Genomic DNA, 13887 nt, shown 5'->3' with positions numbered 1-13887 from the left:
ATTATGGACCTTGGGGGAGATATTTTGTATTTGAGCTGTTGTTTTTTATTGATTTATTTTTCCTCTGCTTTAAAAAAGGATGTTCATTTTTATTTGTAAATTATTTTATGTGACTTAGGACTGACTGAAAGAACCACATATCTTAGAAACCCTAAAATCCTAGGCACCCAAATAATAAAAATAGTCGACCTTTCAGGAACATCTTCACAACACCTGTCCAACACTCGCTGATAAAATGAAATAACGTACATCTAAAATATAGCTGAAGAATCTTTTGTTCCTTTTGTTTTGAAACTGTCAAAATGTTCACACATTTAACAGCAATGTGACTTATTTTCATTAAAACCTGAATGTTTTCTCTGGTTATTTAATGTTTTCTAAAAAAACGGATTTCTGTTCCAAAATAATATGCCAGGAAAGTTCCTCTGTTGTCTTTCCTAAAATGATCTGTGTGGAGATAATATTCTCTGCTCGACACAAACCACAGCGCACGGCGGCACAAATTGTAAACACATATCCCAAAGCGCAGGGTCGGGGGTTTAAACCCAGGCCACACTTGGTGCTCACACTCATCCGTTACCACAAGAGCCGACTCAGCACTTCATTGCATGTGAGGATCCATTGTTAAAGGGCCAGCCACTGTTGAGCCAGCTTAAATGGCCTGAGCTGCATACAGCTCTATGTTTGAATAGTAAGAGGATACTGGTGTTGACCTAGCAGAACTCCATGCCTTGTAAGCACAAGTAGTCCCAGTGCATGACCAGTCTGTAATACACTACACTGTAGGGGTGTAAAGATACACTCAACCAACGATTCCATTTGAATCCTGGTTTAAAAAAACACACAAAAAAAAACCTCAAATCAAAGATTGGGATGTAATGATGCACTTAACTAACATAACTGAATACATAGAGATCATAATGTATGTTAATACAGATTCTTATTATTTTATTTAAATTGTCAAGAATTTTTCAAACTAATATGTTCTCCTCTTACAAACAGTTTGAACCATTAACCGAGAAAACAAGAAAAACTGCACATTTCTTTATTTATCATCATGCAAAATTTAACAAATATTATTTTTTGTAAAAATATATAAAACAAAAATGTAAGAAAAGTTTACTTTTACTTATTTTTCTTAAGTGTGTGTGTATGTGTGCATTGCATGTTGCTCTATGCCGATGATTCAGGCTTAATTTTGATCGTTATACCCTGGGCTTGGGCCAGGTTCGGACATGTGCACAAATAGATACTGACTCATCTCTACATGCAGGCGCATGGACATGAATAGTGTGGGTTGAAATGTTGTTCAGGCATCAACTTCATTCCTGTAGGACGGGTTCGGGCCGTGCTCTGTGGGTCTTCCTTTTTTTGCCCGATTAAAGCTCCAAGATGTGGCGTCAAAATAAGCGCCACTAAAACAGTCACAGCACCCCCTATTGTTTAAGCAGAGTATTGAAGCCCTTACTGTACTGTATCGATTTGAATCCCCTCTTATTTGCATCGATTTTAAGCAGATTTAGGATATACATCCCTACTACACTGGTAACCAGACAGAAAATATGGTAACACTTTGCTTGAAGTTTTATATACAAGACTCACATTACGCTGTCATTGTTATGACATGAAACCAATCATTAGCATGAATGAGGTGTGATGAAGGCTGTCGTTTAGTGTCGTTCATTACCCTAACTCTGACCCTTCGTTACCCTGACCCCTACCTAACCCCACTACATCCCTCCGCCTAACCCAAAAAAATGCCAATATAGCTCCAAAGGCATCATAACTTAGCAAACGACACTTAATGAAAGCCTTCATGACGCCTTATTCGTGCTAATGACGGATAGTGACAGCGTAATGTCAGCCTTATGTATAAAACTTCAAGTAAAGCGTTAGCAAAAATATCATAAGTTTAGGTTCAGAAGAGGTGATTTCCTGTGAATAATGCTCACCTGGGATCCTTCTGCATGCTGTCAATGGAGGGGGAACGAGTGGCCCCGTCGTCCATGACAACAGCTTGGCGAGCGTAGTTGGAATCAGATAGTCGATATTGCGGTGAGCGATACTGATCAGCATAAGCTGGGGTGTTATGAGCATAGTTGTTTCTTTGGTAGGTTATGGCACTGCGCTGGCTGGACGTCCTCTGCAGACTTCCCACACCTAAGAAAGAAAAAAAAAAGCAAAAACATTCAGTGAGATCCAAGTGTGAACATAGATGACAAAGCCATGTAAGAGGAGAGATTAGCGGCGTTTAGATCTTTTAAGACAAACTGTGAGCTTTGCATACAAGACTCAGCAAATTCCTAAATCTGGAACCAATTAATGATGAGGATTAAACGCAGCTCCCGTGGTTACACAAAGGAGAGTTTGCTATCCTTCAAAGACCTCCCTGCATGTTCTTGTGCTTTTACAAGATAATAGTGAGCCAGGGGGATCCTTCTGCTATTCAAGAGGACTGAAGAACTTGTATCCACGTCTTATTTCTTCGCTTGCTTCCCGTTCCTGATTGACTGATTGTATATATTTCCATAAACTCCCAATGAACAGCACCAGGACAGTGTTTTTAAAACGCCAGGTGGTACCAAGAGACACAACCAATAAACCATCCAGCTTCCCTTTTTGCTTTTCGTCAGAGTGAAGTTATGACCTAGATTTGTTTTAAATCAGTAGGTCACAAAATGCATAAACAAGTTGGTTGGTTTTGGCCCTCGTTCTCACTGGAGTATCGTGATATGTGGCAGCGAGTCTGCTGAGCAAGTCAGATCTGTCGCAGCCTTCAAAACAAAACTGGGCAAGAGAGAAGCTAAAGCTCCCTCCTACCAGGAACTGGGAAATCAAGTTGCGAGGTCAGTCCAAATACACAATTTCCCGCATCAGTGCATCTCTATGTTAGCCGACAGCTCCGCCCTGCAAGATGGTTATCTCTCAGAATTTAGCCGCTGAGAGCAAAACACACCAGATGAAAAATCACAAACATAAAAGTTTGGCTTGGTGGTTTCATTTCCCTGAAAAACGGGTGTTTAATTAACTTTCAAAGGAAATTAGTAACACTTAACAAAACAATCTGGCTTCTACTTGCTTGATAAATCCAGAGCAAGCTTAGAAAAAAGCATTTATCAGCCCCAGAATTTCCCGGCCAATTTGTGTAATCGTTGCAACCTAAAATGCCAGATTTTGCAGCAGCTTTTCCAAAGAATTGGCAAAAGTTGCATTATTTTAAGGCTTTATTGTTTTCAGTAACTTTGCATAATAGTGAAATGAATAACAGGTCAATTTGTAAAAGAACTGATTGCAGAAAAGGGTTCTTATTCACATCAATTTAACAAGATATGGATAATTTCCATTGTATTTTAAAGGTTTCAGTGCAGAGAATATAAAACAAAGACTTGAGTTTTTGCAACATAAGCAAACATTCTTAAAATAAATAAATAAATGTTGCTTTTCCTGTAAAAATCTTCTCAATGCAAGATTAACACTCTGAAGGGGAAGGTTTAGTGCAGTACAGGTAACAACAACCCAATGCTCACAGACGTATGTTTATTGTCATTTCAATTACAATAAAGCCAACAAATGAAAAGAAAAACAGGACTATTTATAGATGTATTTTAGAGCACCAATGATAAGGCTCACATATGGGTATGGCCAGTGAGCATGTGTATAAGCATTATAACAGATTGCGGAGAAACAAACTAGAAAAGAGCAGTTTGTAGTTGTGACTAACAATGCTTTCCCCCGCTCACTTCACCCTTTTCTCTAGTTGACATCCTCACTGTAACAGACAGGCAATGACTCATTTGTGGCAGGATTATGTATCAAAAGCTTCCCATTATGTCTCTTCTCTTTCTCTCTATCTGACAGTAGAATAATGGAAAGAAAGAGAAAAAACCGAGAGGGAACGACAGAAAGGAAGAAAGACATAAGACACACGGTGCCAATGAGTAAATGGTGTCCTCTAAAGAAAGTAAACCAGAATCAAGGCCGTCCAGATGTGTTGGCAGGCTGAGCTCACTTGCAGTGTAACAAAAGTAATGTACTTCTGATGTGCTGGGCTTATGTTGAGTGAAACTACTGAGCATATTTTAACATTTTTGCATGAATCGAATGAATGGAAAACAGAAGCTGGAAGAAACTCACACCAAAAGCAAAGCAAATAGAAGTTCTAGTGGATTTGAAAATGCATTTAAGTAGCTGCACACATAGAAAAGCATCACAGATACAAACCAAAAGCAGCAGCAAAGGACAAGTTTGCTGAAATCAGCAGTATATATATTATTTTAAAATAAGACATGTGTTCGATGAAACTGAATATAAATATTTTTTTTATCTTTAGTACAGGATTACACAGTTGGATGAATTAATGATGCTGGATTGGCCAGGTGTGATAAAAGTGGTCAAATACTGTATACAATCCATATTAGAGGTGTCTAGATCCAACGTCATCCGATACAATACCGAAATTGCACCCTTGAATATTGGCCAGTACAGATAACGATCCAATGCTAGATTAGCAGGAATCATACATAGTTTTATTACTTATTTCTTAGTGTGGAATGTAAGAAAATGCTTTATCAAGTGATATTTCTCCAACAGAGAACAATAGTCAGTACCAGTAGGTATGAGAAAAAACTGACCCATTTATTATTAACCAATGGGTTACATACATTTCAACCTTAAACAGCAGAATATTCTAAAATTGAATAAAATAAATGCAAAAAAAAATTAGAAGATCCTGACAAATAACCTCAATAAATTCAATAAAAACAAAACACATTATATCAGAGATTTTAGATACAGGTCGATATATTCCAATACTTTTTTTTACCTGATATCAGGCCGATATTTGATATAAGTTTTGGATCGAGACGCCCGTAATCCAGATGTTCAGACTAAAACATTTTCTGGATTCAACCAAAAATGACCAACACAGCTGGATAATGTTTTTCTTACTGTTTGGTGGCAATTGGTCACATTTTGGTGTTAGATTGCAATAATTTTGTGTCCAAACATCGGCCAATTATCCTTAATAAGTATTTGAAATCCATCTTGAGAAGAAGAAAAACACCTCTATTGGTATGAAACACTATGAAAGTTTTTTGTCATATTGAGCCAAAGTGCTGAGGGACTAACCCAGGGTTTTTCAACCTTGGGGTCGCCTGGACCTGAAATGTCTAGTAGTAATAAAATTACTAAATGCTGATTAAAATTATATTTTTAAATATTAAATAAATAAAATAAATCATTTTAAATTATTCATTCATTCATTTATCAATTTTGCACAATTAAATTAACAATATGTAATATCACAGAAATAGATATACAGTGCAGGAAGAGGTAGAAAGCTCAATGAGCTTAAATAAGTTATATTTTTTCTAATACTAAAACACCACACACAATCTCAAACAATTGTATTCTATACTTTCACTTTCTCAAATCTAAATTTAGGTAAATTAAAAAGCAGTATAAACATATCTGAGCTGGCACATATTGTAGCTTTGTGCACTGATACTAGCTACTCTGTATGTGTAACACAGTAACTCAAAAAAATAATTTTAGAGAAAAAAAGTCTCATGGTCGCCAGAAATTTGTGATATAAAAATGTGGTCACCGAAATAAAAAGGTTGGGAACCACTGGACAAACCTGATGTGCTCCTGTACAGGGTGCCCTGGTTGTTGTGGCTGGGGCTGCGGTACAACGGACCCTGGAACGTCCGGTCCTCATAGATTGGTGCGATGTGACGTTCTGGAGACAAGGCTGATCTCAGGTCATGACCCAGCTGGCTGTGTTGGCTGGCATACGAGCTCCGTATTCCTGGAAGACAGCAGGTAAGCATTTGTTTTACAGGGTGTTGCACACAGAGATCTGGTTATAAAAACACCAGTCCAGTCTTATTCATCCAACAGAAGATTGTTGTTAATGTTAACCGCTACAGGTTTTTCACACTTTGCTTTAACTTGAACTTTTCAGGCAGCCATTACTCCGTTAGGAAAGCTGTTGGTAATTTCAAACTTGTTTGTTAGGCAATCAAGCGTATTACACAGCATGTCTCCTCTCATTGTTGTCAAAGTTAATATCACAGCTGCATGGTAGTGTGGTTCAGTGAGTTGCAAAATTGGCACTTCATCACTACAGCAATGATCTAACTTGACAAAAACATAAAGACGTGATGTGCACTGTGAACTGATTGTCAAGCAAGCCTTTGGTTTGACAGGAAAGGCTGATGATCACAATAGATTAATTAAAAACAAGCAAAAAACCTGAATACAATCCAAACACGATACATTAAAGCAAGACAATTAATAAGCAAGTGTAGATCAACCATGGGGTGAAGCAGGGTCCCCCACACACCGGGTCGTGATCCATTATTGGGCTGTTAAAGGGTTGTTACTACAAAACAATTAAGTTTTAATGAACATGATTTATTTTGAAAGTAGAAGTGCTCCCACACTATATTTATGTCGTGGTTTACAACTTCATGAATCAACAAAAATAGGAATAACAATAAAAAATCCAAGACCAACAGAAAACCCAAGGAGCTGTGCACTCATATTTACCCACAAAATATTTGATTTTACACTCGGGATGGATAAGAAAAAAAATAACACCCAAGGCAGGAAACTCTCTATTTTAGTGTGAATATGATTGACAGAAGCAGTGCAACCAGTGCTGATGTGCAATTTATTTGATCAGACCATTCTTTAAAAAGAAAGGCAACCCATTACATAAATGCACCTTAGATGAATAAAACGTTGTTACTAATTCTTGACAGAAATATCTTTAGAGTCATTGACATCAACTTTTGACATTCAAATACATGTAATATCCCATGTGGGTAACCAATTCAGTGTTCACCCTCTTAATTAGTCTTATATATCTCTATAATGAAATAGCATTTCAATCTGACGTCTTAGCACTTATTTACATTTCTAAGAAGACCAGGAACATTACTGTAGATTTTTATGTTGCACAAAGAAACAATAAATCAGACTCTGAAAATGCCGTATGCCATTATTAGCCTTCTTACGCATGCCTTCCATCAGAACAAGGAAGACACCTTAAAACAGTGAAGTAGACACTATGGCAACCATCGGATCCCGTTAACTTCATAGAACCAGTTTGCGTTACATGAATTCTGCACTTCCTTGAGTAATCACTATGTCGAGAGTTTCCCTCATTCCTACTTGCAACGTTTTTCTTGTAGGTTGAGTGTCTCTTTAAGTTGTTAGCCAAGAAATTAGGATGTGAATGTTTTTTTTTTTTTAACTTCTGCCTAAAAGAGAGTAAAGTTTTACACCCTCTACAAAATTAGGGCAGGAAATTGAATGCTTGTGGCAATTTAGATAATCAGAAAAAAAAATCATTAGAGTTAGAAAATTAAAGTAAGAGTGCTCAGGTAGTTTAGGTAGAATAAATGATTCCTTAAAAACAGCCAAAGGCTCAAGAATAATACTGAAGCAATGTTGTGTAATAATCTCAGCAGTGGTTTGCTGATTAAATTTGGTGTTTGAGCTTTTATATTCAAAAATCTACAATTGCTGATTAACAGCGGTCTGCTCACTCTGTTACTAAAGCAACAAAAACTAAGACGAGGTTTGCTTATCTTTATATAGCGCTGTCATTAAACAAACATGAACTGAAGTGAGCATTGTGTTGGTGTTGTTAGTGTTGAATCCTCCGGTGGTGAAGCTCACTTAACCATGAATCTCTAAAGATCAGTATACAGTTGGTAACTTACTGCTCGTTGCACATTTCACAAACCCTCTGCTGTCACTTGGGTCCTCTCCAGCTGCACAAACTCAGACATAAACTGCTCCTCGACACCAACTCTACCGTGAAAAATCAGCTCATTTAGGGAACCTTGTCACAAATAGAGGAATATTGTGGAAGCGTATTTCTGTTCTATTTGGGACTTTGGGGGCAAGGTAAGTAAGAAATCTAGGACAGGAGTCCTTCAATATTTGGAGCTGGAGAAATAGTTTAAGGTCACTATGGAACACAATGGGCTTTACAGTTACTTCACAGTCAAAGCTAGACTTTAACTCACAAGATTTAACAATCTAATATTAAAAGCAAGAAAGTTTTGTATGCGTGTGTGTGTTTGTGGAGCAAATATCTCCCTGACACAGTGACTGTTCGACCTGAAACTTTGTCAACGGCTTCCACATACCCCAAGTGTGTGCATCCGTTATTTTGGATTATATTTTGCCCGGATGGCACATTTAATATTTGTCCAGAAGTCTAACCTATTCAGTTTTTGACCTCAATGTGAGGGGGCGCTAGTGCACCATCTATATCTATTTCACCGCACAGCGGTGAGATAGAGTCACGTGTACGTTCAGAGCCAATCGCTCGCTGAAGACCCGGAGTAGCACCAGACCTGCGCGCCGACAAACGAGTGAGAGAGAGGAAGATAGTTTAAGGCTCTTTCACAAGTTTTGAGCTACACCAAAAAAGATACAAAAATACACAAAATGTTTTCAGAATCACACTACAATGGCAACAAAAAAACAATAATTATACAAAAAATGCTCAAAAAGACAACAGAAAGATACAAAAATACACAAAATGAAAACAGAAATGCACAAACTACACCAAAAAATATACAAAAATACACAAAACGACTCCAGAAAGACACTACAATGGCAACAAAAAACAATAATTATACAAAAAATGCACAACAGAAAGATAGAAAAAATACACATGACTCCGAAAAAAATACAATACAGAAAAATAGACCAAATGAAAAAATCATAAAAATGAGTAAAAAACAACAAATGCATGTGCATGTCCCATAGAATTAAACCAGGGAAATCGCTATTTTACTTTACACCCGCAAATACACCCCATTATAATACTACAAAGTCCAGAGTATGTACACCTTTTTAATCCAAACTTCAAACACATACTCATTTGGCCATAATTGACAACTCTACTTAAGCCCCCACTATATGAACAGTTTTTTTTAATTTTTTATTTATTGAGGTTATTTTTTAGGGTCTTCTAGTTCAGTTTTTGTTTATTTGATTCAATTGCAAAGTTATGTTATGCTATATGCAGACCTTTTCACTGACATCTCGTTTGGCCTGATCCGAGCACTCTAAGTGCCTCTAAGTGACATGCCCCCAGCGTTTCAGAGCAGAGAGAAGTGCTTGTTTTTCCATGATTTCGAGACCTAATTTTACATACTTAGCGATTTTTTTCTTTCAAATTTGGCTCAGTGGTCAATGACACGTTTCTCTGGTGTGACAAACTCATAACACAAATTTATTTCTGCTTTACACGGACTTTAAGTAATATCACTTGATCAAACCTTTTCGAACATTCCACACTAAAAAAATGTTTTAATAAAGTACACATCATTTGTGTTATTATTGTATCGGGGCGATATCGGTATTGTATCAGAAGAGAAAAAGTTGTATCGGGACACCCCTAGATGTTAAACATAAAAAAATGTGACACGTAAAATAAATAATAATAATAATAAGCAATTAAATTATTAAATGTTCTGTTCCATGCAAAACATCACTTGATTGTAGAATGATGATGATGGTGGTGATGACAGTGGTGGTAAATTACAGGCACTAGTTCCCACAAATGGAGGAAAATTGATGTTTTCAGGGAGAAGGGCCTTACAGGGACAAAGACCTCTGATTAAAAATCTACTACAAGGTTAGTGGGTGATATACTGCCGTATACAAAGTACTTCAGCATGCTAAATTACAAAAACTGATTACACAAGACAGAAAACATGGTGTCTCAAGCTCCACAATGTTGTCCATGATAGAAAGAATACTATAAAAAAAGATTCTGCTGCTCTGTGCAGCTGTGTTTTACTCAATAAGCCCAAATGTGCCTTTCACTTTGTGGCAGCACACACAATAGCCAATAGCAGCAGCCTGGCAGGAAATCATTTCAGCTTCTTGTCTTCAAAGGTTTGAAGGGGGTGAGGATAAAGAGCGAGGGAGTGGAAAGACACCAGTGACAGCACAAGGAGCAAGAAAAGAAAGAAGCGGCGTATACAAAAAAGGGTGTGAATGAAAGGGTGAAATGAAAAAGAGGGTTAATTAGGCCGTCTAGGTCCATGAGAGACTTCACATACCAAGTGAAGCCCAGGCCACATAAACAGGGCGTTTGGCACAGACGCCAAGTGACAGTGACAGAATCTTGGGAGCCGGAAAGCATATCTTCGTTTCTCAGCACTTTTCAAAGTCGCTGCATTCAAACAACCTTAGAGCAGCCTAATCTTTCTCCCTTCTTTATTGCATTTCCGCTGATAGACAGCCTGTAGTCACTTCTAAAAGCATCTTCAAATTGTCAGGGAGATAGAACGCACTGCTGTCTTTTGAGGATGAATGGCCCAGATTCCTGTAGCATTATAGTCATTTAATTCTCCCCCACAGTCCTCTCACCGTGGCTTTAACAGATTACACTTGGCAGAGGCTCAATGAGGGGCGGTGGTGGCTTGGCCGGTGAAAAAAACAAATGCTTAAAGAGAACCAGCTGAGTGCAAAAAACGCATCGCCTGCAATACAAAAACTCAACTTTGAATCAATCTGCAATGATTACCTGAAAACCTCTAGATTTAATCATGAAAATTGCAAGTGATAAAGAACATGTGCTCATTCGCACATTTCTTTAACCTTCCTATTATCCTTGGGGTCAATTTGACCCCATTCAATGTTAAAAAAAATAATAGATGACTTTTTTTTGCTTCATATTTCATGACTTTTCCTAATTTGATGGATACAATTGATTAAGCAAACAATTATCATAATTATAGTTTTTCAATGTGCTGAAAATTGAAAAACATTCACCCAAAGCTGTTTTAGCTGTGTAAAACTTCTCTGTCCTCTAGGAAAAAGTTTATTATCAATGAGGTTTTAGAACAGCTCTTTCACAGTGAAAGTGACGTAGAGGAGGATCGTGTTAAGGAGGACCATCATTTTCTCATCTGAAGTAATAAATAAAAATATGTTTATGAGAGGAAAGAGGACATCAATCAATATGCATGTTCATGTGGATTCTTTTTTGTTTTTTCTTAAGAATTTAATATTTTGATAGCGCTTCGAGATGACAGTTGTTGTAATTTGCGCTATATAAACAAAGTTAAATGGAATTGAATTGAATATGATATATTCTGTGAAGAGTCATGAACGTGCACTCCAAATTAGAAAAGATTTGGATGATTTTTTTTTAAGATACACTAACTCTAAACCTGAAAGTTTGACCTGATGGTGGTGCTAAAGCAAAGGTCATATCATCACCACAACCAATAGGATTCATACTCTTGTGGTCATTAATGTTGTCAGTAAATTTTTAGAATATTTGGATGAAAACTCATTAAGATGAAGTACTTCTAATTTTCAAGTGTGGCCTGGTGGTGGCGCTACAGAACAGGTCAATGTTTCATTATCAAGGGGTTATTCATATATTCAACACATAAACAAAGTGAGTGACACAAAAACCTGGTCAACAATTTTCTGAAAATCCTTTTCTGGAGGCAAATATCCCGGGGTCAGATTGACCCCAAGAGTAAAATGTGTAATAATAGGGTTGAATTGTGCGTTACAAGCATCAGCGTTTGAGTGGTTGCTACCATATATTATTCTGTCATCGACGAGGGTGAGGGTGGGGGTGGGGGTGGAAGGAAAGTTCAGAAAATGCGCTGAGGAGTAAAGATGAAACAGTAGAAGACAGATAAATATCTGAGGAAATGAAAACAGCGAATGACAGAGAGAGAGAGAGAGAGAGAGAGAGAGAGAGAGAGAGAGAGAGAGAGTGGTCAAGCAACAAACTATATGGAGCGTAAGAGAAATCACACCAGCATATCCACTGGAAAAGAATCTCCGGCGGCAGTAATATCCAGTTTAAGCTACTTGGAAGGTGTTCATATAACGGTCCCATTCTCTTTTAACAAAGACTCATCAGATATTTGTTACAAATGACTGCGATAAAAGCAAAGCATAGATGATGTGCTGGTGGTGAGGAAATGGGAGGCGCTCGTGAGGAGGGAGGGAGGGAGGGGTGCAGATAGAGATAGAGTGAGCCAGAAACAGGAAGGAGGAGGAAATGAGCAGCAGGACAAGCGCAGGAGAGAGCGACAGAGAGGCAGATGATGGCTCGACCCGCTCATAGGACAGCAGATCAAATGTAACCCCAAGGTCTGCTGCATACATTAGCAGTTATAGCAGCAGCAGAGCTTTGCGTGCCGTGAATGTTGACAGTCTTAAAATGACGAACAACAATTTAGTGCTCGTAAACGTGATGTTGTGCCTCATGACACATGCAAGCTAAGGAGAGCTCCAGCACCGCCAATCAAGATAAGCTGTTACAGAGAATGAAAGAAGATTAATACCGTACTACTTTTTTTAAATAAATAAAAAATAATTCAACTGTGGCTAATCTATTTTATTTAAATTCTTTAAAGGTCAAAATTATTTTAAACTAAATTAGACTTCTTACTTCTCCTTCTTTGAACGTGTAAATGTTTTATTGAAATCTCCTTACTTTGTGTTTTTCACTTGTTTTGGAAATTAACTTGTTTTGTTTTATTCTATATGTATTGTTATTGTTTTTGCAGGTTCAAAAATGATTAAATTAAATAAACTTTGTTGTCAACAAAACAAAATTTAAATTTAATATGCTAAAGTAATTAACTATTAGAACACACTGAAGAAGGTTTCTTATTGTAATTCTATCATCTATTATTATTTATTATTATATTTTATGCATTTGAGTTTAAAGGCTTTCTATTTTCTTTCTACTTTATTTTTTATTTAAATCCACTCTTTACTTTTTTTAAATCCAGTGACAGACACAACTTTGTTCGGCTGACAATAAAAATGTATCCTGCATTTAAATTATTTTCAAATTTATGTAGGAGGACGGTAGGTATAATGTTTAAAAAACTGAAAAATGTTGGGTGTTTTTATTAAATTAAGGATCCACTGCAGTATGTTGTGGAAATCCTCACACAACAAGAAAGAATACTATGGTATAATTGACTGAGTTTCTTAGTTTATGATCATGTTTGTTTTACTGTATTACAAATACAGAGCAGCTTTAGCGTCATTAGCCAGGATTAGCGACAATTTGCACTAGCTCAGATAATTTCATAGTGCATTTTATTGAAAAATAGATTTATATTTGAGAAAGTGAAAGTGAAAGATTGTGTGGTGTTTTAAATTAAAATAATTATCAATTACCAGACATTTCAGGCGACCCCATTTAAATTCCAGGCAACATTACAAGGTTGATTAAGTTAAACTAAGGTGAGAGTGGCATGATTGAAAATGATCATAGTGATAATAGCGTTAATGCATTGTGATATCTTCTCCCCTTTTTCACCTACAGAGTAGTGTAATACAGAATGAAGCTCATAACCTTATAACGCTGCCATCAACATGTGCACATTCTACTGTAGATCCTCATGAGACACATGCACCGATGAAATGATGGACAGACAAAAAGCATGATGGAAAGCCTCATAACGGAAGAATTAAAATGTTCACCTTGAACGTCACCATCAATGAGGGCATCTGAAGGCAAAGCCAGGCAGCATTAAGTCAAAAAAAGAGGAAAAAGGTCACGCAGTCATAAAATAAAAGACGTTTTCTCAGCAAGAGGTACAATAATGATAATGTTACCAAGGCCTGAACAAATGCCTGGTTTAAACCTTAAAGGTGCAGTCTGCAACTCTTATAAAAGTGACTTTTTGTCATATTTACTAAAGCTGTCACTATGAAAGGACAGCTTTTCATGAAACTAGTAGTTTGTATGGAAAAAACAGATTCATTGAATCCTCCCTGCTGCTCCTGCAGATTTTGGCAGATTGCCAGAATGCACCGCGACCAAGCAAAAAGAACCAATCAGAGCCAGGATTGTGTTTG

General features: G+C 37.1%; 1 protein-coding gene across 5 annotated transcripts in view; it reads right to left on the bottom strand.

Annotated features, from left to right (window-relative positions):
• The window catches only part of pkp4 (plakophilin 4), an 80745-nt gene that overhangs the window by 19723 nt on the left and 47135 nt on the right, over positions 1 to 13887 (bottom strand). For 4 of the 5 annotated variants that reach the window (XM_028435800.1, XM_028435798.1, XM_028435797.1 and 1 more), the window contains 3 exons: positions 13510 to 13536; positions 5639 to 5809; positions 1953 to 2160 (listed from right to left, as the gene is read on the bottom strand). In XM_028435800.1, coding sequence (XP_028291601.1) covers positions 1953 to 2160; positions 5639 to 5809; positions 13510 to 13536 — 406 coding nt within the window. The remainder of the gene's footprint in view (positions 1 to 1952; positions 2161 to 5638; positions 5810 to 13509; positions 13537 to 13887) is intronic. The other variant, XM_028435799.1, reaches the window with a different exon arrangement.

The sequence above is a fragment of the Gouania willdenowi genome, chromosome 21, assembly GCF_900634775.1.
Source record: "Gouania willdenowi chromosome 21, fGouWil2.1, whole genome shotgun sequence".
NCBI classification, from domain to species: domain Eukaryota; kingdom Metazoa; phylum Chordata; class Actinopteri; order Blenniiformes; family Gobiesocidae; genus Gouania; species Gouania willdenowi.
The sequence above is the reverse complement of the archived record's forward strand: the minus strand, read 5'-3'. Positions and strand labels throughout refer to the sequence as shown.